Raw genomic sequence first — 26262 nt, forward strand, 5'->3', positions numbered from 1 at the left:
CTTTCTTCCTCTCCCTTTCTTTCCCCCTCTCTCACGACTTCTCTTTTTATCTCTTTTGTTTCTCACACTATCTCTCTCTCTTTCTCTTCCTTTGTTGCTCTTTGTCTCTTTCTCTCTCTCTGTGTCTTTTTAACCTATTTTGCTCTAATTTCCTTTTTTCCTTTTCTCTCTTTTCTCTTTCTCTCTTCCTACCCTTTGCACTTTCTTTTCTCTTTTCTCTCCTTCTGTCTTTCTATTTCTCGTTGGATTTCTTTCTTCCTCTCTCTTTCTTTCCCCCTCTCTCACGACTTCTCTTTTTATGTCTTCTGTTTCTCACGCTCTCTCCCTCGCTCTCTTTCTCTTCCTTTGTTGCTCTTTGTCTCTTTCTCTCTCTCCGTGTCTTTTTATCCTCTTTTGCTCTAATTTCCTTTTTTCCTTTTCTCTCTTTTCTCTTTCTCTCTTCCTACCCTTTGCGCTTTCTTTTCTCCTTTCTCTCCTTCTGTCTTTTTATTTCTCGTTGGATTTCTTTCTTCCTCTCCCTTTCTTTCCCCCTCTCTCACGACTTCTCTTTTTATCTCTTTTGTTTCTCACACTATCTCTCTCTCTTTCTCTTCCTTTGTTGCTCTTTGTCTCTTTCTCTCTCTCTGTGTCTTTTTAACCTATTTTGCTCTAATTTCCTTTTTTCCTTTTCTCTCTTTTCTCTTTCTCTCTTCCTACCCTTTGCACTTTCTTTTCTCTTTTCTCTCCTTCTGTCTTTCTATTTCTCGTTGGATTTCTTTCTTCCTCTCTCTTTCTTTCCCCCTCTCTCACGACTTCTCTTTTTATGTCTTCTGTTTCTCACGCTCTCTCCCTCGCTCTCTTTCTCTTCCTTTGTTGCTCTTTGTCTCTTTCTCTCTCTCCGTGTCTTTTTATCCTCTTTTGCTCTAATTTCCTTTTTTCCTTTTCTCTCTTTTCTCTTTCTCTCTTCCTACCCTTTGCGCTTTCTTTTCTCCTTTCTCTCCTTCTGTCTTTTTATTTCTCGTTGGATTTCTTTCTTCCTCTCCCTTTCTTTCCCCCTCTCTCACAACTTCTCTTTTTATCTCTTTTGTTTCTCAGGCTCTCTCCCTCTCTCTTTTTCTCTTCCTTTGTTGCTCTTTGTCTCTTTCTCTCTCTCTGTGTGTCTTTTTAACCTATTTTGCTCTAACTTCCTTTTTTTTCTTTTCTCTCTTTTCTCTTTCTCTCTTCCTACCCTTTGCGCTTTCTTTTCTCTTTTCTCTTCTTCTGTCTTTCTATTTCTCTTTGGATTTCTTTCTTCCTCTCCCTTTCTTTCCCCCTCTCTCATGATTTCTCTTTTTATCTCTTTTGTTTCTCACGCTCTCTCCCTCTCTCTCTTTCTCTTCCTTTGTTGCTCTTTGTCTCTTTCTCTCTCTCCGTGTCTTTTTAACTTATTTTGCTCTAATTTCCTTTTTTCCTTTTCTCTCTTTTCTGTTTCTCTCTACCTTCCTACCCTTTGCGCTTTCTTTTCTCCTTTCTCTCCTTCTGTCTTTCTATTTCTCGTTGGATTTCTTTCTTCTTCTCCCTTTCTTTCCCCTCTCTCACGACTTCTCTTTTGTTTCTCACCCTCTCTCTCTTTCTCTTCCTTTGTTGCTCTTTGTCTCTTTCTCTCTCTCTCTGTCTTTTTAACCTATTTTGCTCTAATTTCCTTTTTTCCTTTTCTCTCTTTTCTCTTTCTCTTTTATCTCCTTCTGTCTTTCTATTTCTCTTTGGATTTCTTTCTTCCTTTCCCCTTCTTTCCCCCTCTCTCACGACTTCTCCTTTTATCTCTTTTGTTTCTCACGCTCTCTCCCTCTCTTTGTCCCGCCCTCTCCTCTTCCATCCCTCTTTCTCTTATTTCTTTATCTCTCTTTTTCTTCCTCCCTTTGTTCTATAGTGTGTCCCCCGAGTTAAAAAGAGTTCGACACCCCTGATCTACACCATTGTTCCCAGACAGTATATTTCTTAGTTTCAGCCTCAAAGGCTCCCCCTCCCCATCGGTCCCAGTAGAATGAAGTCGTAGACAATTCTGCCGCGAGTAATGTGTGAGCATGCTTTTGCACTTCAGCACATGAAACCGAATATTCCCTGGTTGACTCGCTGCAAAGCGGTTGACCGGTTAAATCCTCTCACTGAACCGGGAGCCGCTATACTCTCTTTAAACCTCGACCGTGTCAAAAGAAATACGAGACCTTTGAGCAAAATCGGGGCAATGCTGTTTGTACAACCGGATGTGAAAACAGGAGAAAATATGAGTTATCGTAACTCCTTGTGTTGAGAGTATCACCGTTAAAATGGTCTTTTTTACAAACTCTGAAATTCTTATTAAAATGTTGCCACGTTTAAGCTCAGTGCTCTCATTTTTCCTTTGTCAGTCCATCAACGAACCTCTGTCCCGTGGGGTTTGACTCAGTCCTGTCTTAGATAGATAGATAGATACTTTATTCATCCCCGTAGGGAAATTCACACTTCCAGCAGTCTACCCCGTTGTTTATTAACAGCTTAACATGATGCCCTAGGGGTGCTTGTAGCGGAGTGGATGACGTCACGCTAGTCCAAAAGTTCGACATCCCTGCGGCAGATGGAAATCTTTTCTTTATGAAAATCCAGGGATACACCACCTCGTGTTAGCAAGTCCGCCTCCTCTCCGATTCCCCCCGGCTTCGTGTCTCTGTATAGCGGCGCTGAAGCCGGATTGCTCCGGGTAGCTCCGGGTGGCTACACGTTAGCATCCAGGGTGATAAACGTGAGCCACGTTTCCGCAAAACACAGCAACTGCGCTCCCTGTGCGCTTCGATGTTTTCCACCTGCACTCGTTGGTCTTATTTGGTAGTGAGTTCACATTTACCATAATTACGGATGGTACCGAAGATTTATAACGCCGCTAGCCGCTTAGCTAGCTCCGGCTCTCCATCCACGATAGGGCCGCCTCATCACGCCGGCACGAGAATTCTTCAGGGCAGGGAGTTGATTCCTCGAATAAACGCATTTTTGTGCGCGAAAACCCATGTTCATAGGATAGAAAGTCATCCAAGGTGTAGTTGTCAAACGGGAAGAAAAACACCGAAGATAGGAGCAGACAATAAAACTATAAATCACAAAAAGTGAGAGATAACAGGGGAGCTGCTGGAAAGGCAGCTGCTCAATGGCGGCGCCGCTTTGATGAGCAATCCAAGAATTCACAGGCTTAACGGGACAATCTGTAAAATTCTGTCAGGACCAGAACGGAGACTGGACCCACTCGCGTAACGTTACTCACAGTTTGATTGGGAAGAAGGGAAAGGAGCGCTCTCACGGTCCAGAGATCGCTGGTCGCGGGGATTAGGTTGCTCAGACGAGGAAGTGGGCGAGCGATGGCGGTGTCGAGAACGGAGAAAACGGGTCAGTAGCCGGGGTGGAAGAGCAAAAATGTAATCGGGATCAAAAAATGAATCGTTATTCGGGGCGGGAGAACAGACGTGGTCTAGCTGAAAACAGATCGTAAAGGGAGACTAACAGGAGCAAAAAAAAACTCGACAGGCGAAAAAGGGCTAGCCATGTAAAAACAGAGATTCACAGACGGACCGACAAAAGGGGACTGACAGGACAGAGTTTAAATACTGACAGTGAGCCAATCTGTCACCAAGCTGCAGCTGGCGCCACATGGGTGGGGCCAATTGGGCACCTGGGCAACCGTGACAAATTCAGCGCCTCTTAGTGGTACAATAAACTTTCATTCAGTAAAAAAAACATAGATTTGAATACTAGGAAAAAATACATAAAGTATCATACCAATTTTTGACCAGTAGGATGCCACCACATTGTGCACTTTAGTACTGGTTCTTGCTGCACAACACAATGTTATCTAGTAGTCAAATATTACACATTGCGGCTTTAATAATTTGTTAAAATCCACCACTTTTTCATAGTGCTATTTCAGGCAAACTACAGCCTGTGAACTATTGGCTTTCCTTCTATTTAACCTCAGTGCTCTCACTCACCTTTTGTCAGTCCATCAACGAACCTCTGCCCCGCAAGACGTTTGTTTTGACTTGTCCGGTTTCCTGCTGGTATATCCGTATGTATGTCCGGTATTACTTCCGTTTATTTTGTCCTGTTTAATATCGACTTCCAGTTTCGTTCCCGTCTAGTTTGTCCTGTTTAATTTCGTTATCCTGTTTTGATATCAATCCTGTCTGTCCCGATGTTTATTATCGGTTTCCAGTTTCGTTCCCGTCTAGTTTGCCCTGTTTATTTTCGATATCCTGTTTTGTTATCAATCCTGTCTGTCCCGTCCTGTCCGATATCTGTTCGGGCAATTGGTATCGATCTCGTCGGCCACTGGCTTCCTATCATTCCACGCCAAACTGCTGCCTAACGTGCATGACTCCCCATTTCCCGTAAAATAAAAGACTTGTGTGAGAAACGTCACGCATTTGGGTCCTGATCCTGTTCCTGTTCATGGCAATATAATTGATTTTATATTTCCATGATATCAGGCTCCCCTGACTGCACGTCACCGCTGTATGTATATTCTCAAATACATATCGAAAAAATCGTTTTTTTCATCATGCATTGTCAAGTTTTTGACTGAGACGCTCGTCAGCAGATAGAAAAAAAATCTAATCCGTCAGGGTTACTGATGCGAGACGCCAACTGCCTCGGACTCTGATTGGCTCCCTGTCACTATTTAGAGCCTTGTCTGTCTGTCACCTGTTGTCTGTCTGCGAACCTCAGTTTACTCTAGGCAAGCTTTTCGACCCTGACTCACTCCTGTTTTGCTCTGTTTCCCGGCTTTGACCCGTTTTTTTGATCTCCTGTCCCGGCTTCCGACCTCATTTTTCCGCTGCCGACACCACCATCGCTCGCCACGGAATTACCACTTCCGCGTTCTGAGTGACCTGCTCCCCGCGACCTGCGATCACCGGATCACGTGTGCAATCCTTTCCCCTCTTCCCTATAAAACTGAGAGAAACGTACGCAAGTTTCTGTTCTGGTCTTGAGAAAATCAGTCTTTTCTTCCTTTTGGCAACCCTGCCAACTATTTTTAGAGCAAGACCTGCCCTACATGCATGTTATATTTCCAATGGACTGGGAATGTGTTCTCTCATTGTATTCCGGATGCGGTGCCGGTGTTTTAAAACATTCAGAGCATGCTTTGATATTTGGATGAGAGACAAAGCAGCATCCAGTGTGATTCCTGCATGCCTGGAGCAAAGTTTTATTGATTCCACTTGTGTGACAGCAAGACTGATTTTTTTTTTCATGAAAGCTTGCCTATCCATCAAAATTTGTGGCTGAGCCGGGATCCCCCCCTCAAAGGGGACTCAATCATTGCCTCTGTACAAGGACAATCAATTTGGCGACAGAAGAGATGACAATGCTGATATTCACCACCACAGTGGGTTGAATAATAATTCTGCGGACAAGTGAAGAGAAAATATTTTATATGACAAGATATATCGCCAACACGGCCCTACCGTATCAAATCACAGTGGTTAATTTCTTACGTTAAGCACATAATAGATCTGGATGAACCAGAAAAGGATCAGGACCCAAACGCGTGACGTTCTCACACAAGCCTTTTGTCTTACGGGAAATGAGGAGTCATGCACGTTAGGCAACGGTCTGGCGTGGAAAGACAGGAAGCCAGAGGCCGACGAGATCGATACCAATTGCCCAAGTTGATATCGGACGGATGGGATCGATACCGGACAGGATAGATAATGAATCGGGATATCAAAAATAAACAGGAGAAACTTTTTTGTTGACAATATCTGTGTGTTATCTGTAATTGCAACATCCATTGCAGCCTGGTCATCCTGAAAGGGAGATTACCACATGTGCGGTCCCTTCTCAATGTTTCTTCGTTTTACTCATGTTGAGGTTGTTGAGTTTTTCCTTGCCCTCATGTTGGTTTCAGATCAGGGGGTGGTGTAATGATAGTCTGTAATAATAGTCTGTGCAATAACCTGTGCAGCCCTTTGATACTCTAAGTGATTAAGGGCTATACAAATAAAAATGACTTGACTTGACTTGACTAGACGGGAACCAAAACTGGAGAAAATAATAAACAGGACAAAAATAGATGGAAACAAAACTGGAAACCGAAATTAAACAGGACAAAGTAAACGGGAACAATATCAGACAGGGGATACCAACAGGAACAGGACCGAGTCGAAACCCACGTCTTGCGGGGCAGAAGTTCGTTGACGGGCTGACCAAGGAAGCGTGACAGGACTGGGTTTAAATAGCAGGGAAGGCAATCTGACAACTAGCCGCAGCTGGCGCCACAGGGGCGGGGCCAATTGATTTGGGCTTGGGCTTAAGATCTTTCCTCTAGGCTGAAAGTGGTGGACAAAACTATTTCCTGCTTGTGAAAGGCTTTCTAGCTCCAGAGTTGTCCGACCTTCGGCTAGTAAATCAACACAATAATATATTTCCTGGTGCAGGTCGTTCTCTTCACAGCAGTTGGTGTGACCGCTTTGGTGGATTACCGTCCCCTAGCCAATCATAGTTTGTGATACCGGTGATGTATCCCAAGGCCCGCTAGCAGGTGCTGAGTCTCCAACTTAGAAACTGACTGGCTAAACGGACAGCTTTATCAAACACTGATGTCACAGGACACAGTCTTTATGATTTTTTTGTGAAGGCTTGCGGGTAGATTTCTGAGTCTTGCTACTACTAATGCCTGAAGTGTGATTGGTTAAATGCTGGAATATGAAAGCACAACAAGAGTGCTCTCACTCACCCTTTGTCAGTCCGTCTGCGACACTCAATGTATACTAGGCAAGCCTTTTTTGACCCTCCCACCTGTCCCGTTTTTGCTCCAGTCCGTCTCTGTTTTGATCCTGAACACGTCTGCTCTCCCGTCCCGGCTTACGACCTCTTTTTGTCCCCGACTACGTCTACTCTCCCATTCTGGCTTACGACTCGTTTCCGACCCCGACCACGCTTTGCTCTCCCAGTCCTTGCTACTGACCAGTTTTTCCGTCCCTGACACCGCCATCGTTTGCTACAGAAGATCCACTTCCGTGTTCGGATCGCAGTCCGAATCCGAGAGCGACTTGCTTCCCACATCCAGCAAACACCAGATCGTGGGCGCAGCCCTTTCTCTTTCTTTCAATAAAACATTTGGTAAACGTCACGCAATTGGGTCCTGTTTCCGTTCTGGTCCTGACATCAGTATGTATTCATGGACAAAATACATTATTTAGATATTTTTTGGGCTTGGCAGGCCCTGATGGCCCACCACTGACATGGTTGCAATGGCGCCCAATTGGCACTGGCTGCGGCTCGTTGACAGATTGGCATCAAGTCTATTTAAGCTCAGTGCTCTCACTCAACCTTTATCAGTCCGTCAACGAACCTCTGACCCGCAAGACGTGGGTTTTGACTCGGTCCTGTTTCCTGTTGGTATTGTTCCCGTTTATTTTTCCTGTTTAATATCAGTTTCCAGTTTCGATCTCGTCTAGTTTGTCCTGTTTAAGGCAGACGGGAGCCGAAACAGGAGTGAATCAGTCGAAAAGCTTGCCTAGCGTAAACTGAGGTTCGCAGACAGACTGTTTAATATCAGTTCCCAATTTCGTTCCGGTCTAGTTTGTCCTGTTTAATTTCGATATCCTGTTTTGATATCAATCCTGTCCGTCCCGTTGTTTAATATCGGTTTCCAGTTTCGATCCCGTCTAGTTTGTCCTGTTTATTTTCTATATCCTGTCTTATTATCAATCCTCTCTGTCCCGTCCTGTCCGGTATCGACCCCAGGTGTCCGATATCTGCTCGGGCAATCGGTATCGATCTCGTCGGCCTCTGGCTTCCTGTCACTCCACGCCAGACTGCTGCCTAACGTGCATGACTCCCCATTTCCCGGCTTGTGTGAGAAACGTCACGCATTTGGGTCCTGATCCTGTTCCAGTTCCTGACAACCACTGACTTTTTTGTGATACAAGAAAGTGATTTTTGGATACTCACATCCACGAGGCATCATTGCTTGGATGCGTAGGTAGCAATTAAACTCCTTACTCACATTCTGTGACTAATATTTCCTTGAGCGTGAGAGTTTGACACCGTGCCGTTACAATACAGTAATGGTTCCGACTTAATGTGGGAGTCGGGAGGAGGAATCAGAATGTAAAATCCAAGCTTCTGTGATTCATCTTCAGCATTTCAACAACGATTTCACTGACATCTCAGATTGAACGCGCCGACATTCATTTCGCATTTATTGTATTAGTGTTTGACATTGCACGGTTGACAGGTAGCAATTATGTCGCCATCTTGTTTTGACATTGTCGAAACGGGAAGAAGAACGTGTCGGTGTTTCAAAAGGGGATTCGATGTTTTTTTTTCACCCGAGCTCGATGGTTAACTGGTAACTAGTTGAGTGTTCATCCCAGTTGTCATTCAATTCCCCAGGTAAAGGCTATATAGCTAGCTCATTGTCATTCATGAACCTAATAAGGGTGAGCTACACTGCAAAACTTCCATCCATCCAGCCATTTTCTGCACTCTTGTTGTGGAATGTGGATAAAAAATGATAAGTATGAAGGCATCTGGTGTCATGGTCGCCGTGGCGACCGGTCTGCCCCGCCCCCTGGGCACCAGCTGAAGCAGATCAGCTAATTGCGTGGCTGCTATTTAAGGTTGGGTTGTGGGTCTTGCGGGTTTTGGCTCATTACACCTTTTCTGTTCTGTCATGCCTTGTCCTGTTTAGTTTAAGTCGGAGGAAACCTGTACCTGACCATTCTGAGTGTAAGAATGTTTTTGTTCTGTTTTGTCCCGGAGTTTTTGGACAACTTTTATTTTGGTAAATAAAAGCTTTGATCGTACGCAATTGAGTTCTCCCTTCCTGCATCCTGCCTCCGTTCTGGTCCGGTCACCCCTTCCTCCTCGTGACATCTGGTGAAGGAACCGGCTCTTTTGGATCCTAAACGGCTCTTCGGGTTGTTTTTGCTTCTTTCATCCCAACATGACCAAATATTAAAGTTACAGTGCATAAAGGTCAAAATACACGGGTTCCCCCGACGTTGTGTCCTAAATGCGGTATTTTGAAGTCGAGTCGAAGTAGAACGAAGTTGAGTAAAGTTAGTCGAGTTTGTTGAGAACCGGCATCTTCGGCTCGGCTCACTAAAAGGAACCGGCTCTTTCGGGTTCTAAACAGCTTTTCAGGTTGTTTTTGCTTCTTTCATCCCAACATGACCAAATATTATGTAAAATGATGCACAAAATGACTTGAAGGAAGGGGGGAATATAACAAAAAAGGAAAAGATACCAAAATGAAAAAGTAATGAAAAGCTGAGAGAAAAAAAGAAAGAAAAGGAAGAGGAAAAAAAGAAGGAAACATTTAGAAAAAAGCCAGAAAAAAAGAAAAGAAAGAAATGTAGGGAAAAAGTAAATAGAGAACAAAAAGACTTTGTGTGAACGCTCAGACCCCTGGACAATTACAGGGAACATTGGATCGGGGTATATCTATTTTGGTTGAATTTGGTTCAGTTTTTGTCATTGCAATGAATATTTTAACATGCACATTCATAGTCATTTTCACCCTGATGAAACCAAAATGAGTTTCATTAAATTGGACTTAATTGCCACAGAATTGGCCTATGAGGGATAACAGATTTAGTTTTCGGTGCAGGCCATATTAGAACTTCGTAAGTAGGCCGAAATGCACACATACCCGGACATTTACGCCCTGTCTATGATTAAATCATGCATGGCAAATACTTTAATCACTGAGACTGTCACATTCGATTAGTTTTTTTAATGGGTTTAAAATCATTGGACGGTCACTGGAGGAGAGATCCTCAAATTATAATTTAATGTTTAATAATGTTATTGACAGACATGGGACCAAGTCACACATGTGCAAGTCTCAAGTAAGTCTCAAGTCTTCACCTTCAAGTCCCAAGTAAGTCCCAAGTATTTTTTTCTTGGGCAAGTCAAGTCACAAGTCAAGTCCCGAGTCTTAGATTGCCAAGTCCAAGTCAAGTCACAAGTCATAAAAACAGCGACTCGAGTCGACTCGAGTCCAAGTCACTAAGTCTCAAGTCCCCATGTCTGGTTATTGAACATGTTAAAAAGAAAAAAGGAATGACAAGGAGTCAAAGTCTTGGATCTAATTAGCCGTTTATAAGAAAATCTTCTATATGTTATAATATATTCTCTTATCTCTGTCATGAACCGGAACAGGATCAGGACCCAAACGCGTGACGTTTCTCACACGAGCCTTTTATTTATTTATCAGAAACGGGCAGGAGGAGGAGTACAGGAAATTGATTCAGGACTTTGTCCGATGGAGCGACGCAAACCACCTGCACCTAAACACCACCAAGACCAGAGAGATGGTGGTGGACTTCAGGAGAACCAGAACTCACCCGGTTCCTGTAACCATCAAGGGAGAATGTGTAGAATTTGTCCAGACTTACAAATACCTGGGTGTGCAGCTGGACAACAAACTGGACTGGACTGCCAACACAGAAGCTCTATGTAGGAAAGGGCAAAGCCGACTTTACTTCCTCAGAAGGCTGGCCTCCTTCAACATCTGCAAAAAGCTCCTGAAAATATTCTATGAGACAGTAGTGGCAAGCGCCCTCTTCTATGCGGCAGCGTGTTGGGGAGGCAGCGTCAAGAAGAAGGATGCCTCTCGTCTCAATAAACTGGCTAGGAAAGCGAGCTCTGTTGTGGGCAAAGAGCTGGACAGCCTAACAACAGTAGCTGAGAGACGAGCACTGAAAAAGCTGAGGTCAATCATGGACAATCCATCGCATCCACTACACATTATTATCTCCAGACAGAAGAGCAGTTTCAGCGACAGACTGCTGTCACTGTCTTGTACTACGGACAGACTGAAGAGATCTTTTCTTCCTCATGCCATGAGGCTCTTTAACTCCACCCGGCAGAGTAAAGGCCCACATTAAACCACACCACCTACATTGGATATTACCGAATCTTACTGCATTATGTGTTCTGTGTAGCACTATTTAGTTACTCTATATAACATGCTAAAGTGGGCATTTGCACGTCACACTGGGTATTTGTATATTGTATTCTTTTGGCTTTATTATTGTATTGTTCTCAGCTCAGGGATGCTGCTGGAAATGTGAATTTCCCTTAGGGGATGAATAAAGTATCTATCTATCTATCTATCTATCTATCTATCTATTTTACAGGAAATGAGGAGTCATGCACGTTAGGCAGCAGTCTGGCGTGAAATGATAGGAAGCCAGAGGCCGACGAGATCGATACCAATTGCCCGAGCAGATATCGGACAGATGGGGTCGATACCGGACAGGACGGGACAGAGAGGATTGATAATAAGACAGGATATCGAAAATAAACAGGACAAACTAGACAGGAACGAAACTGGATACCAATTGCCCGAGCATATATCGGACAGATGGGGTCGATACCGGACAGAACAGGACGGACAGGATTGATATCAAAACAGGATATCGAAAATAAACAGGACAAACTAGCAAGAACAAAACTGGAAACCGATATTAAACAACAGGACAAACAGGATTGATATCAAAACAGTATATCATAATTATACAGGAAAAACTAGACAGAACGAAACTGGAAACTGATATTAAACAACGGGACGGAAAGGATTGATATCAACGCAGGATATCGATATTAAGCAGGACAAACTAGCAAGAACGAAACTGGAAACCGATATTAAACAACAGGACAAACAGGATTGATATCAAAACAGTATATCGAAATTAAACAGGAAAAACTAGACGGGAACAAAACTGGAAACCAATATTAAACAACGGGACAAACAGGATTGATATCAAAACAGGATATCAAAATTATACAGGAAAAACTAGACAGAACGAAACTGGAAACTGATATTAAACAACGGGACGGAAAGGATTGATATCAAAACAGGATATCGATATTAAGCAGGACAAACTAGCAAGAACGAAACTGGAAACCGATATTAAACAACAGGACAAACAGGATTGATATCAAAACAGTATATCGAAATTAAACAGGAAAAACTAGACGGGAACAAAACTGGAAACCAATATTAAACAACGGGACAAACAGGATTGATATCAAAACAGGATATCAAAATTATACAGGAAAAACTAGACAGAACGAAACTGGAAACTGATATTAAACAACGGGACGGAAAGGATTGATATCAACGCAGGATATCGATATTAAACAGGACAAACTAGCAAGAACGAAACTGGAAACCGATATTAAACAACAGGACAAACAGGATTGATATAAAAACAGTATATCGAAATTAAACAGGAAAAACTAGACGGGAACAAAACTGGAAACCAATATTAAACAACGGGACAAACAGGATTGATATCAAAACAGGATATCAAAATTAGACAGGAAGAACTAGACAGAACGAAACTGATATTAAACAACGGGACGGAAAGGAATGATATCAAAACAGGATATCGATATTAAACAGGACAAACTAGACGGGAACAAAATTGGGAACTGATATTAAACAGTCCGTCTGCGAACCTCAGTTCACGCTAGACAAGCTTTTCGACTGATTCACTCCTGTTTTGGCTCTTGTCTGTCTCCCGGCTTCGACCCATTTTCTGATTTCGACCATGTTTTTTGCTCCCCTGTCCCGGCCACTGACCGGTTTTTTTCCCGCTCCCGACACTGCCATGGCTCGCCACGGAAGTCCAACTGAGCAACCTACTCCCGCAACCAGCGATCACCGGATCGTGTGTGCAATCCTTTCCCTTCTTCCCAATAAAAACTGAGAGAAACATACGCAAGTTCGTCCTGTCTCTGTTCTGGTCTTAACACCCTGGTTGGAGACCAGGTGGAAACATATGTTGGCCTAGAGAGGGATGGAGGCCACCAGGCTGTACTTACCCAAGACACACCAGAGGAAATGGTGCCCCAATGACCAACCATTAATAGCTCTACACAGATTACCTGCCACGGGGGCAGCAGTGGCTCAGGAGATAGAGCGCTCGTCTTGGGATCAAGAGATCGCAGTTCGAATCCCGGCTCCTCCGTGTTACATGTCGAAGTGTCCCTGGTTAAGACACTGAACCCCTAAGCCCGCAATAAGCATGTTAGCGCCTCACCTGGCTGCAGGGCCGCTATTGTGAAATGTGAAGCACACTGTAAAGCGCTTTGGGAAGTCTTGACTTGAAAAGCGCTATATAAATGCAGCTCATTTCATTTCATATAATTTTATTGTGTCAAAGCGAGGTTTCTTCAGTGTTGTTCTACTAAACGTTGTGGTGCGAGGTCAACTCACTTTTGTGACATGCTGCATCACCATTTAAAGACACCTTAGAAAACATTTCCAGTGCCACCATCGTAGGTTTTGACGTCATTCACCTGGGAGGAGTGGTGCTATTTGAAGGAAAATATCGTGGAGCAGCCCAAACAATAAGCCCCAAAATACGTAAAACAAATGCAGAGAAGTCTTGGCGTGAGAGGGAGAGCTCGTTTGATTATCTTCATCAACGTACAAAACAGAGGTCTCATTCGTCTTCAGAGACCATTGGCTTTTTATATCCGAATACAACATCTCGTATTACTTTCGCCTGTCCCTCTCGCAAAGACGCACGTGTTTATCTCAAAATGCACGCTACCGGACAGAATGATTTGTCCTCTTTCGATTTTCCCAATTACCCAAGAACTGTTGGGATCGGCTTGACCACATGTTCCCTATCAAGAAGAACTTGGCAAAGAAGAATATTATCCCTTGGTCAAGTCAAGTCAAATTTATTTATATAGCCCTTAATCACAAAAATGTCTCAAAGGACTGCACAGGATTACAAAGACACAATGACCTGATCTTAAACCAACATGTGGGCAAGGACCAACTCAAAACCTCAGCGTGAGGAAAAAGAGAAACCTTGAGAAGGGACCTCACAAGTGGTACACCCCTTCCAGGGTGACCAGGGTGAATTACATTTAGCATTACAGTACACAAACATAGTAAACACTAGGTAACATGTTGAAAATTTGTCCGGAAAGTGCATGACAGCAGCGACGCCCCCAGCCTGTAAACTAGTCCAGAAAGTCTATGACGGCCACGGTGCAGCTTCCCATCTCTGCCAGCTGGTCCATGCAGGCGTTCACATGCTTCAGGTCAAACGCTGGTCCGCTGACTCATCTCAAATCGTCCTTCTCCTTCGTATCACCACCAGGCAGGCAGTCGGAAAAAGACAGGACAATACAGAATATGAGGTGGGCATCAATCATAAGCTTTGGAATAGAAGTGTGTCTTAAACCTTGATTTAAAAACTTCCATTGAGGTTGCAGATCTTATCTCCGGAGGCAGGGCATTCCATAGCACCGGGGCCCAGATGGAGAACGCTCTAAAGCCTGCAGACTTCTTGGCTCTCGGAGTCACAAGTAGACCGGCATTTTCCGAGCGCAGACTCCGTGGAGGAACATAGAGGGAAATCGAATCAGAGAGATAAGAGGGTGCAAGTCCATGCAAATATTTATATGTTAATAAGAGAACCTTAAAGTCACATCTTAAGTGGACTGGGAGTCAGTGCAAGTTGGCCAATACAGGAGTAATATGCTTGGCAGCCCAAGGTGATTATTAATAACATTCGCTGACATTTACACTCGGGATAAACAAGCCGGGAATTTCCTGTTTTAAGCTAATGCGTTCTCTGTCGACTCCAATAATCCATTTTTGAGTCATAATGTGTTCCTGTCCTTGCCAGGTATTACGTGTGCGTGGCCATCTTAATCTACTTCCTTCCGTTGTTGGTGATGGGTTGCGCCTATCTGGTGGTGGGACTGACACTCTGGGCCAGCGAAATCCCGGGCGACTCCTCCGATCGCTACAAGGAACAGCTCACCGCCAAGCGCAAGGTACGTCGCCGTTTGTCGTCTCCGAGAAACGATTCCCCTCGATTTGGCGTCCCGCATAATAGATAGGAACGACGATAAAGCACGTTGAGGGATCGGATGCGGGGCGGGGACAGGAAGAGCAAGCGGCGACAGCACTTAATGTGATGTGTAGGAAAGTAAATCACGGCGTAGAATATATTTCATATCTAAATAATGAATGAAGTTGGTCCTGCTGTGCGTGGCTCATGTGATGTTTATTGAGTTGACATTTTGTTCCCCTTCCTGCCGCTCTGGAATCTGTCAAGAGATGGTACAAATTTAATGAACGTATAGCATTAAGGTTTGAGGGTATGATAACATCTTTTCATGTTCCTGTTATGTTAATATTTCCTCTCTTATTTTCTTCTTTCTTTTTCTGTTCTACCTGTCTTTCCTTCTTTCTTGCTTTTGTTTTCTCTCTTTTTTCCCCAATTGTCTTTCTTTTTTTATTCTTTGTTTTGTTCTTAGTCTTGTTCGATGCTATCATTATTTTCCTTCCCTCTTTCCATCATCTTTTTAGTTCTCTCTGTCTTTCTTTCTGACTCTCTTTATGTCATGATTTTTAGTCCCTGTCTCTTTCTTTCTTTCTTTTTTTCATGTTTTTCTTTCGGTTCTTGTCTGTCTTTTGATCGTATTTGTCCTACTTGTGTTTCTGTCTTTCATTTTATTTTATCATTTCTTCTCTCTTTTTATTTGTTCACTCTGGTTTTAGTCTTTATTTCTTTTTTTTATTTATGTATTTTATTATTGCTCTTTCCTTTTTGGAATCGCTTTCTGTCTCTATTTCTTTTTTCTTTCTTTCTTTTTTCTTTCTTTTGTTGGTTTGTTCGTTCTTTCTTTCTTCTGTTCTTTCTTCCGTTATTTCTTTCTTTCTTTCTTTCTTTTTCCCCTTTGTTATTTTTCTTGATTTTTTTCTATTTTCTCATTATTTATTTATTTATTTGTTGTTATTATTTTGTTATTGTTTATTTTTCTTTTTTCCTTCTTTTGTTCATTTGATTTTGTTGTTCTTTCATTAATTCTTCTTCGTTTTATTTTTTCTTGTTTTATCGTCTCGTTATTTCCTTCTTTCTTTATATCTCCTTGTCTTTTTTCATTTCATTTGTCTTTCTTTCTCTTTCTTTCTTTCTTCCTTTTTTTCTTTTGTTTCATTTTATTCATCCTCTTCTTCTATACTTTTCTTTCCCTCTTTTTGTATTTCTTTTTCCTTTTCCTTTTTTACTTATTTCTTTCTGTTGTCTTTTGGTGTTTCTCTCTCTCTCTCCCTCTCTCTCTTTGTGTGTCTTTCTTGCTCACTTCTTTCTTTCTCTCTTTTTCTTCCTCTCTCTTTCTCTTCCCCTCTTTATAGCCTCCTCTCTCTGTTTCCATCTCTTGTATTGTTCTTGTGCCGTTTCTTGCACTTTTTTTTTCTGACCTCCGGCAACTTCACCGCCCACTGTCGGAAAAAAAATAAACAAGTCAATTGAAAGTATATCACTTCACAAAAGCCACAGAGCTACTTGTCTCTGTGTTTAAGGGCTTCACAAATAAATGTGATTCGAATGGAATTGACTTTCCGTTCTTTTAGTCGCTTTTTCTCCCCCCCGCTAAGTCACAGTCATTACCAGTAAAAAACACGATTATCAGTCACTGTTACCAATAATTGAAATCCGTGTCTTTTTTTTTTTTTATGTCCGATTCTGTTTATTTAATCATGGGTTTTTACCGCTCGAATGCAAAATAGATGTGCCCCAGAGACCCTTGTACATTGATGTCGGCATGTCGAATCGGACATGAATTCATTAGCTGGAATCACAAGCACCAACAAAAACTCCAAACAGCAATCAATATGCAGAAAGGATCTCCACTCAAGTAGCCAACCAGATGGCTTTCGTTTGTGTTGCAGGTGGTGAAGATGATGATTGTGGTAGTTTGTACGTTCGCCATCTGCTGGTTGCCCTTCCATGTCTACTTCCTGCTGCATCAGTTTTTCCCCGACATGTTTGAGGAAACCTTCATCCAGCAGGTCTATTTGGCCATCATGTGGTTGGCTATGAGTTCCACCATGTACAACCCCATCATCTACTGCTGCCTCAACGACAGGTAAGCATATGGGATTGCATACCTGTCTAACTGTACGTTTTTGCCGTACAAAGTACGTTTATTATATATTTTAAGACGTGTACAAGAAAATCTGTACGGAAAAACGCTAATTTCTCATCCGGTATACACCGACGATCAGTCAAAGGAGTTCGCCGCGGTAGCCTCTATCTCGGTATGTTTTTTTTCGTTGCAAACGAAGCGAGCGTTTGATGCTACTGTGCGCATAAGTCTGCTGCCTCAAATTTCATGTGGGAGTGAAAGGAAGTCCGTCTCTTTTTAGAGAACCGGCTTTTTCGGCTCAACTCATGAAAGAGAGCCGGCTCTCAAACGGCTCACTTGCTTTGATGCATCATATTCATCTCATTAGCTGCACCGCTTATCCTCAGTAGGGTGGCGGGGGTGCTGGAGCCCATCCCAGCAATCATCGGGCAGTGGGCAGGGGACACCCTGAACTGGTTGCCAGCCAATCGCAGGGCACACAGGGACAGACAACTCGCTCGCTCATTCACACCTAGGGACAATTTGGACCGGCCAATCCACCTGAAATGCATGTTTTTGGAATGTGGGAGGAAACTGGAGTGCCCGGAGGAGACCCACGCAAGCACGGGGAGAACATACAAACTCCGCACAGGAAGTCTGGAGCTGGATTTGAACCCACGCAGGAGGTTCCCAAGACTTTGGAACTGTGCCGCCGTGCTGCCCATGCATCATATTACGAATCATTATTGTTGTATAAAGAAGTTGAAAATGAAAAAAGACAGGTTTGTGGTTATCCCTTCAATCAGTATATTTGTCATGTCCTGCACGGTTGTCACGGCGCCCAGCTGGCCCCGCCCCTTGACACTGGCTGACCTGCATTTCCTGATTACTCCCATAGGTACTTAACCTGCCTTTTGGAACTGCCCTTTGCCAGATCGTTGTTTACCCTTGTTGAAAACCTGTTCATGCCTGTTTGATACCTGTTTATTCTTGTTGTGCTTGTTGGACTTTGTTGCACTTCGGTGTAACATTCTGAGAGATTCCTGCAAGTTCTGTTTAATCCCGTTAAATGCCTAGTCTGTAGTTTTGCCTGCATTTGAGCCCGTTTTGTTTTTGGTCCGTTTGTGTGTTGGACCACTTTTCTTTCTCAATTAAAGTGACAGATCGTCTACGCAAATGAGTCCCTACTTCCTGCTTCCCGACCCGTTTCAAGACAGTCCCGTTCCGTTTCGTGACAATATGACCAACAATAATTTAATGCAGAAAATGAATTCATAATTTGAATAAGAAAATGTATAATTCTATTTGCATGTATATTTTCCTTCTACAGTGAATGTCCTAGCTACTTCATTTTTGAACCTTTTTTATAATAATGTCACAGACCAGAACGGATATAGGACTCAATTGCATGCGTTTCTCAGATTTTATTGAAAGAGAGTGAGAGTAAGGCTTGCTTGATTGCCTGATCCGAAGACTGGCGGAGAGCGTGAACGAGCAAGGCGGGAGTAAAACTTCCGTGTCGGAAGAAGACAGGCGGGAATGGCAAGTCGTTTGACCAGGGCTGGAGATCAGAGGCGATGTAAAGTTCGTAATAGTCGTCGTAGGCAGGCGGCCAGCAAAACAGGCATAGTCAGGTTCAGAAACGGGTCGAAAAACGGGAATCAGGCAGGAAACCGGTTTTAACAGGGACGGAGTCGGACGGGAACGCTCACTGAGTGAAACACAACAGCTCGCAACGATCTGACAAAGTTTGAACTGAAGTCGGGGGTTTAAGAAGGGTGTGGCCACCAATCAGCTTGTCCGGGCTGTTTGTGCCAAACAAGCCGCCACAGGTGTTCCAAATTGGGCAGGTATGACGAATAAACCTCATTCATGTCGAGCAACTCAGGATCTCACAACAAAATGTTCATTAACAATATATATGATATAACAAAACACATATAAAATAACATGTTAAACTACATAGATAAACACGTTTGAAAAAGAAAATATGGTGTAAGATTATTTTGTATCTTGTAAGGGAAAATACGACATTTTGTAAGGGCATGGAGCCACGGAGGTTGACAGGTATGGGATTGCAACTTTCTAGGAATTTTACTGATTGAGGGTTGAGAATTACCGTATTTTCCGCACCATTAGGCGCACCGGGTTATAGGGCGCACCCCGAAAAAATAGTTTTTGGTCCTATTTTTGACATACATAAGACGCACCGGATTATAAGGCGCTACAATGGGAACGTCGACAAAACAGTCAGATAGTTCAGTCCAACTTATTATCCCCTTAACATTCCCAAAGCTTGCAAAGATGCAAATACGTGTCGAGAATACGTGCGGATGCGGTGTCCGTACGATGTCACTCAAATGCATCGTTCCATCATTCGGAAGGTTAAAGTCTTGGGATTCAAGAAATGCCAACCATTCCTTAGTTTCTATTTTCTTTTTCGCTCGCAACTTTACTGTGCATATGACAATAAACACTTGGAATTGAGTTGAATTTAAAAATAGACACTCCATTCCATCCATTATCTGCACCGCTTATCACAGAAACATCGAGTTCAGTCTGAAACAAGATACAGGGATAATATATAGCCGGAGTAGCTCACCGAAGTCGTTGTGTTCATAATAATGTGCAGCCAATGTCCTCTTATATCCGTGAGTGTAGTAAATCCAGGAGAATAAAATATTTACAAATACAGTATAGTAAAAAATGCTTTCTGTATGCCGTCAACCACGTGCTATACACATTCATTTTTTTCGGCCAATTGCAGGCTTTGTTTTGCCGTTTAAGCCAATGCCAGCCTGTAAATGATAAAAGGATCCGCCCCTTGACCTTCGAATAACTTTAGCCAATAGTGATCGATTCAAATGATGATTGACACATTGGTTAGCCAATGAAACGCTGGTAAATAAATCCCTACTTGGCGTTCAGGGGAAAATCGAGTCGGCGGCTGCAAGTTAGTTGGAAGACTCTGCGACTTAATATTGATCCATATATAAGGCGCACTGTATTATAAGGCGCATGGTCAGCTTTTGAAAAAAATAAAGGCTTTTAGGTGCGCCTTATAGTGCGGAAAATACGGTACATAAGATGCAAAGGTCAATGACCATTTTCTTTAGCAAAGGTTTGTCACGGTTGCCAATTGGCCCCGCCCGTTTGGCGCCAGCTGCGGCTTGTTGACTGATTGGCTTCCCTCCGATTTAAGCTCACTGCTCTCACTCACTCTTTGTCAGTCTGCCAACGAACCTCTGCACCCGCAAGACGTGTGTTTTGACTCTGTCCGGTTTCCTGCTGGTATATCCGTATGTATGTCCGGTATTATTTCCGTTTATTTGGTCCTGTTAAATATCGGTTCCCATTTTCGTTCCTGTCTAGTTTGTCCTATTTACTTTAGATATCCTGTTTTGATATCAATCCTCGTACATGCATTGAATATTATTTTATGAAATGTTTATTTTATTAGTACAAAACAACACAGGTTACTTATAAAAGCCTTAAACATACAAAATATAGCATTGAAGCAATTTACGGACAAATTCAACTTACGAACAATCATCCGGAACCTCGTTCGTAAGTAGGGCAGCGTCTGTATTATACTTGAATTATTTTAGATTTTGTCTTTAATTTCATTGTTTGTTAATGCAACATCCGTTGCAGCCTGGTCATGCTGGAAGTTTTTTAATTCCCTCATGTATAGGTTTTGGGTTTTTCCTTTCCCTACTTTAGGTTTTAGATCAGGAGATGCAATCCTAGACTGTAGTTTGCAATAGTCTGTGGTCTCTGCAGCCCTTTAGAATCTGTCAGAACCAGAACAGACGGTAGACCAAAACGTGCAACGTTTCACACCAAGCTTTATTGCGGAAGCGGAGAAGTCTGGCGCGGGAAAACAAACGCCAGAGAAGCAGGAAGCCCACGAGATCGGGGCGTGGTCAAAGGGCGGAAACTAGTTGAGCAGCCGGGAAAAGAGATCGGAGTGTGGTCGGCGGGCAGAAACAAGTCGGGCAGCCGGGACGAGAGATCAGAGAGTGGTTGGTGGACGGAAACAAGTCGGGCAGCCGGAATGGGAGATCAGAGAGTGGTCGGAGGAAGGAATCAAGTCAGGTCGCCAGAACGGGAGATCGGTGGACGGAAACAAGTCGGGCAGCCGGGACAGGAGATCGGAGCATGGTCGAAGAAAGGAATCAAGTCAGGTCGCCAGAACGGGCGATCGGAACGTGGTCGTAGGAAGGAATCAAGTCAGGTCGCCAGAACGGGAGATCGGAGCATGGTCGAAGGAAGGAATCAAGTCAGGTCGCCAGAACGGGCGATCGGAACGTGGTTGGAGGAAGGAATCAAGTAAGGTAGCTGGAACGGGAGATCGGAGCATGGACGAAGGAAGGAATCAAGTCAGGTCGCCAGAACTGGAGATCGGAGCATGGTCGAAGGAAGGAATCAAGTCAGGTCGCCAGAACTGGAGATCGGAACGTGGTCGGAGGAAGAAATCAAGTCGGGTAGCTGGAACGGGAGATCGAAGCATGGTCAAAGGAAGGAATCAAGTCAGGTCGCCAGAACTGGAGATCGGAACGTTGTAGGGGGAAGGAGTCAAGTCAGGTAGCCGGAGACGATCGGGAAGCCAGGGGCCGACGAGTAAGATAAAGGATAGGACGGGACAGACAGGGAGCTAGAGTCAAAAAAGTGCTTGCCTTACTTGTGCGGAGGTTTGCTGACGGACTGACAAGGAGTGAATGAAAGTGTTGGGTTTAAATAGGAGGGGAACCAATCAGGAAACAAGTGACAGTGGGCAAATCATGACAGAATCAAGTATTGAATAACAGCATTTTTTATTGCCTTGGGTTGTCTCTGTGATATTAAAAAAACCTTTGCGAGTGATAAATATACAAAAAATCACAGAAATCATGAAGGGGGGAAATACTTTCTCATGGCACCGTACAAGTCGAAATTGTTCTTTATCAAGATTAGGCAAATATTTGAATTTTACCCCAAATGTTATTGGAATCGCAGCTTACAAGAACACTCCCGCTCGGAGCATTGTGTACCTGTTAAGCCGAAAGACATTACGTTCTTCCAGCAACTCATTGAGTCTCCCACCGTGACACAAGTGAGTGACGCCTGTCACATGGATTTTGTTTAACCCAAAAGACAGATGGGCCATGTTAGCTACAATCAATCCTTCAATGCGTTTTTCCGGATGCTAATTGTATCCGGGCCGTCAGAGAAATTAGATTTCACACTCGGTTGTTTTCACTTTTGAAATTAATGGAGTATGGAATCATTTCAAGACATACGAGTGTACTGACTCAAAGAGATTTAGTCATCCGTCATATGACAGAAACTGACTTTTCTGCCGGGTTCGAATGATTAAGAATAAATCTGGCCTAAATTATTATTTCTCTCTCATTGTCTTTTCTAGTTTCCCTTCAATTAACCTTTTACTTTTCGCTTATTACCTTATTATTCGACCCTAGCTTTCCAGGAATAATCATCTTTGATGCTGAAGGATTTTATACATTTGACTATAAAGGATTTTATATGATTGAATACAAGTTAGATTTATTGAGTTTAATGCTGTAGTTATTTACTGACTGTGCCTTTATTCAATTAGCAGTGAAAGTTCAGGGCAGGCATAAGTGGTGGAAGATGTTGTTTACAGAACGGGACGTAGTGCTGATAAGATAATCAAAACATCCAGACGGAGGACAGCAGGCGTTGTTTTGAGAACAAGGCCCTGTTGACGTAGAAACGCTCGGTGTTGTTTTGAGTATTCCAGACATCGCGACGCTCTTCGACGAGATGGTGAAGCCCAGGGGGGGCTTCCTTGGCACGCCCATGGAAGGAGCCGGCATGCCATTATGCGGGGAGAAGATGGCCAATAGGAGAAAGCTAAAAGTTGAGAAGGCTTCCCACAGATGCCAACGACGCTAATTCAGCCGTTTTTGATGGTGTACACTTGGTTAAATTGTTAATGAAATTAAATCTGCCCCCGTGTGAAAATATCGGCTTTCTTGTTCATCTTTTCCTTCAAGAAACGAGCGCGCATAAATTGTTGAATGTAGGTTGTATTTGGTTAATGGAGTCAGATAACTAATTCCAACAATTTGGTAAACGCTACATTTTGATATTAATTCCCAACCATGCCTGATGCTTTTTGTTGTCTGCCGAGATTTTATCTCATTATCCTACTTTTTTGAAAGACATAAATTAGTGTTAAAAGCACAAGTAAAGGAAACAACTCCTTGGTGTATCTGATGATGAATCTGATTATAGAACATGAAATAACTGTCACTTTCATTGCTTAGTTTGAGCTGAGAAAAGTTCAAACAATATGTGATTTTTTTATATTTAATAATAATAATTTCCTTTGTATTGTCATTCTTTGTAACAATGTACACAGAACGAAATGTCGATACACCTGACCCGTTGTAGCGAGCCGATGCAGCCGCAGCCAACAGAGGGCGCCGCCATTTTTACCAATGTTATAAGTCTTAGGTATGACTCAGCCGAGGCGCGAACCAGCGACCTCCCAGTCTCAAAGCGGGCGCCTTACCATCTAGGCTACTGAGCTGGTAATCCAAGTATACGGTATTTCCTCCGTACCCTTTCTCAGCTTTTTAAGCCCTGACCCATTTTCATGCCTGAAATGGGCAGAAATGTCAGCGATCCGACGCTGGGGATTTGTCCGTGCTGTCTTTATAGATAGATACTTTATTCATCACACTTCCAGCAGTATCCTTTTGTTATTTATTAACAGATTAACAGGATGACCTTGAGGTGCTGTGTTGTAGTTTGGCAACAGAGTAGTGGATGAGGTCACACGCTAGGCCAAAAGTTCGACGTCCTTGTAGCAGATGGAAATCTTTGTGCCCAGGGTTACACCACCTCATGTTCACGTAGATAACGAGTCCACCTATATACAAAAGTTTAATGAGCACCAGGTACACTTCATCAGTTAATAAGTCCCTTGGCGCTCTCTGGCAGGGGTTGGCATGCTGGGACCTCACAACTATGTTGTTATCAATGACGATAGCTACACTTCTAATTCGAATGTGTAATTCTTTCTCCAGGTTCCGCGCCGGATTCAAACAAGCGTTCCGCTGTTGCCCCTGTGTCCCGCGAAGTTCCTACGAAAGCCTGGAACTCAAGTCCACTCGCTACTTCAATACCCAGACCAGCATTTTCAAGGCAAGCCGAATGGAGACCACAGTATGTACTGTGGTCCAAGCGGGAGATGAACTAGGGCAGTCCAAAGCCAAAGCTACGGTAGATCCCGTGCCAGTTGAAGCAGTTATGGGGGACGGACCACAAAACTGCTCACTGGACCTAACTTTAAACGGTTCGTCCTCCCGGGGGGTCTCGAAAGCCCCGTCCGAGGATCCCAGTCTCTTCTCGAACAACAACTACCAGGAGCAGACGTTAAACACCAGCAGTTTTTTGTCGGATAGCCAAGAGAGAATGTGAGTCAAGAGCTAGGAAAAGAAAACGGTGACTACAAACGATAGAAGAGTTTTCACAGGAACATTATTTACATACGGGAATGAGTCTTCACCGAGCGTGAGCTCAGGATTCTCTTGCGGGGGCTTGCGTGACGCTCGCTCTTCGTCGTTGCCGCCGGGTGCCAAAAAGGAATGATGCGCTCGACACGAGTGCATTCCACTTTTGAGAGCTGAAACAGATGCAGGGCTTCGATTTTTCACAGCTTCTGCTTGTCACCCCCCTCCTTACCCTTTCCTCTTTCATTACGCGTGGAAGGTTCACACATTCTCAAGCCCACAAGCTTCAGGACTTCACAAGGTTTATTCTGGAATTGAGTTAAAACGCTCTGCGGATATGCAGCGGCGTCTGCAACGCGGCACAGTCGGAGGAACATGGATTGAATCGTTTGAACTTGCCAATCGGAAAGCGGACATTCAATCGCTTTTCACGAGCTTTAGTTAGTCCATGAAATGAAATGATCTGCATTTATACAGCGCTTTTCAAGTCAATGACTTCCCAAAGCGCTTTACAATGTGCTCCACATTTCCCAATAGCGGCCTTGCAGCCATGTGAGGCGCTAACCCTGCTTATTGGGGGTATTAGGGGTTCAGTGTCTTACCCAAGGACACTTCGACATGTAACACGGACGAGCCGGGATTCGAACTGGGATCCCTTGATCCCAAGACGAGCGCTCTACCTCCTGAGCTACTGCCGTCCGGACACATAATAAGTTCAGCCCCCTAGCTAGTCCCACTCGACCTACTGGCTCCTGCACCCTAGTGATAGGTGACTCCATCACCCGTAACATAAACCTTAAGACCCCAGCCACGGTTATGAGCAGGGTTGGGTAGGGTTACTTTAACTGGATTACTTTCAATTACTTTTGGATGACTCCAATACCAAATATGCTAATAAAAGACAAAAGAAGCTAAATATGAATAAAATGATGACTCACAACACGTGGTACGCTTTCTCTCCTGGCTTTGATCTCTTTGATCTCCGGCAAAACTAACATAAAATGCGACAAAAAAAAAAGAAAATAAATCCGAAAAGCTTGCCAACATCGTTTTTGGCATTCTATATATTCCGTTACCCCCCAAGCCTGCACAAAATTTAGTAATTTTATTCATCTTTAGTTTCTACCCAACCCTGATTACATCCACTACACAGCATCATCTCCAAACAGAAGAGCAGCTTCAGCGACAGACCGCTGTCACAGTCTTGTTCCAAAGACAGACTGAGGAGATCATTTCTTCCTCATGCCATGAGGCTCTTTAACTTCACTCGGAGGGGTAAAAGCCCACATTAAACATATAAATATTTAGTTTCTTTTGTCTTTTATTAGCATATTTGGTATTGGAGTAATCCAAAAGTAATGGAAAGTAATTCAGATAAAGTAACCCAACCCAACCCTGGTTATGAATATTTCTGGGGCCAGAGCACCCGACATTGAGGCTAATTTGAGGGAGCTGACATGCAAAATCCAGACACCAGGACAGGCTCTAATAATACTAAAATGAGACAATCTGAGATTACAAAGAAAAATATTGCTAGGACCTGTATTCTTGCCAGAAAGATGAGTCGGCATCGAGTAATTGTCTCTGGCCCTTTGCCTGCGAGAGGCAATGATGAGAGGGTTAGCAGACTAGTCTCGTTAAACCGTTGGCTGGCAAGTTTCTCTAGTCAGCAGGGATTTAGGTATTTGGATAACTGGCCTGCTTTCTGGGGCGGACCTGACCTGCTGAGGAGAGACGGCCTTCACCCTAACTGGGAAGGTGCTCTAGCTCTTTCTAAAAATATAGAGTACTGTTTAAGCCTTCCGTTTTGAGGGTAGATGTTGATTTCACACGGAGAACGGATTTTCTTTATTGTTAGCATGCTTTTGTGCATTCATTTGTTACAGTAGAC

General features: G+C 43.5%; 1 protein-coding gene across 1 annotated transcript in view; it reads left to right on the forward strand.

The window, feature by feature from the left end:
* Positions 1–24799, forward strand: part of tacr1a (tachykinin receptor 1a) — an 87650-nt gene extending 62851 nt beyond the window's left edge. The window contains exons 3-5 of the mRNA XM_088336912.1: positions 14658–14808; positions 16712–16908; positions 23946–24799. Of these exons, the coding sequence (XP_088193038.1) occupies positions 14658–14808; positions 16712–16908; positions 23946–24339 (742 nt within the window). The 3' untranslated portion in view covers positions 24340–24799. The remainder of the gene's footprint in view (positions 1–14657; positions 14809–16711; positions 16909–23945) is intronic.
* Positions 24800–26262: the final 1463 nt, after the last annotated feature.

This window comes from Urocampus carinirostris, chromosome 5 (assembly GCF_059441175.1).
Source record: "Urocampus carinirostris isolate Australia breed hairy pipefish chromosome 5, RoL_Ucar_1.0, whole genome shotgun sequence".
Classification (NCBI taxonomy): Eukaryota; Metazoa; Chordata; class Actinopteri; order Syngnathiformes; family Syngnathidae; genus Urocampus; species Urocampus carinirostris.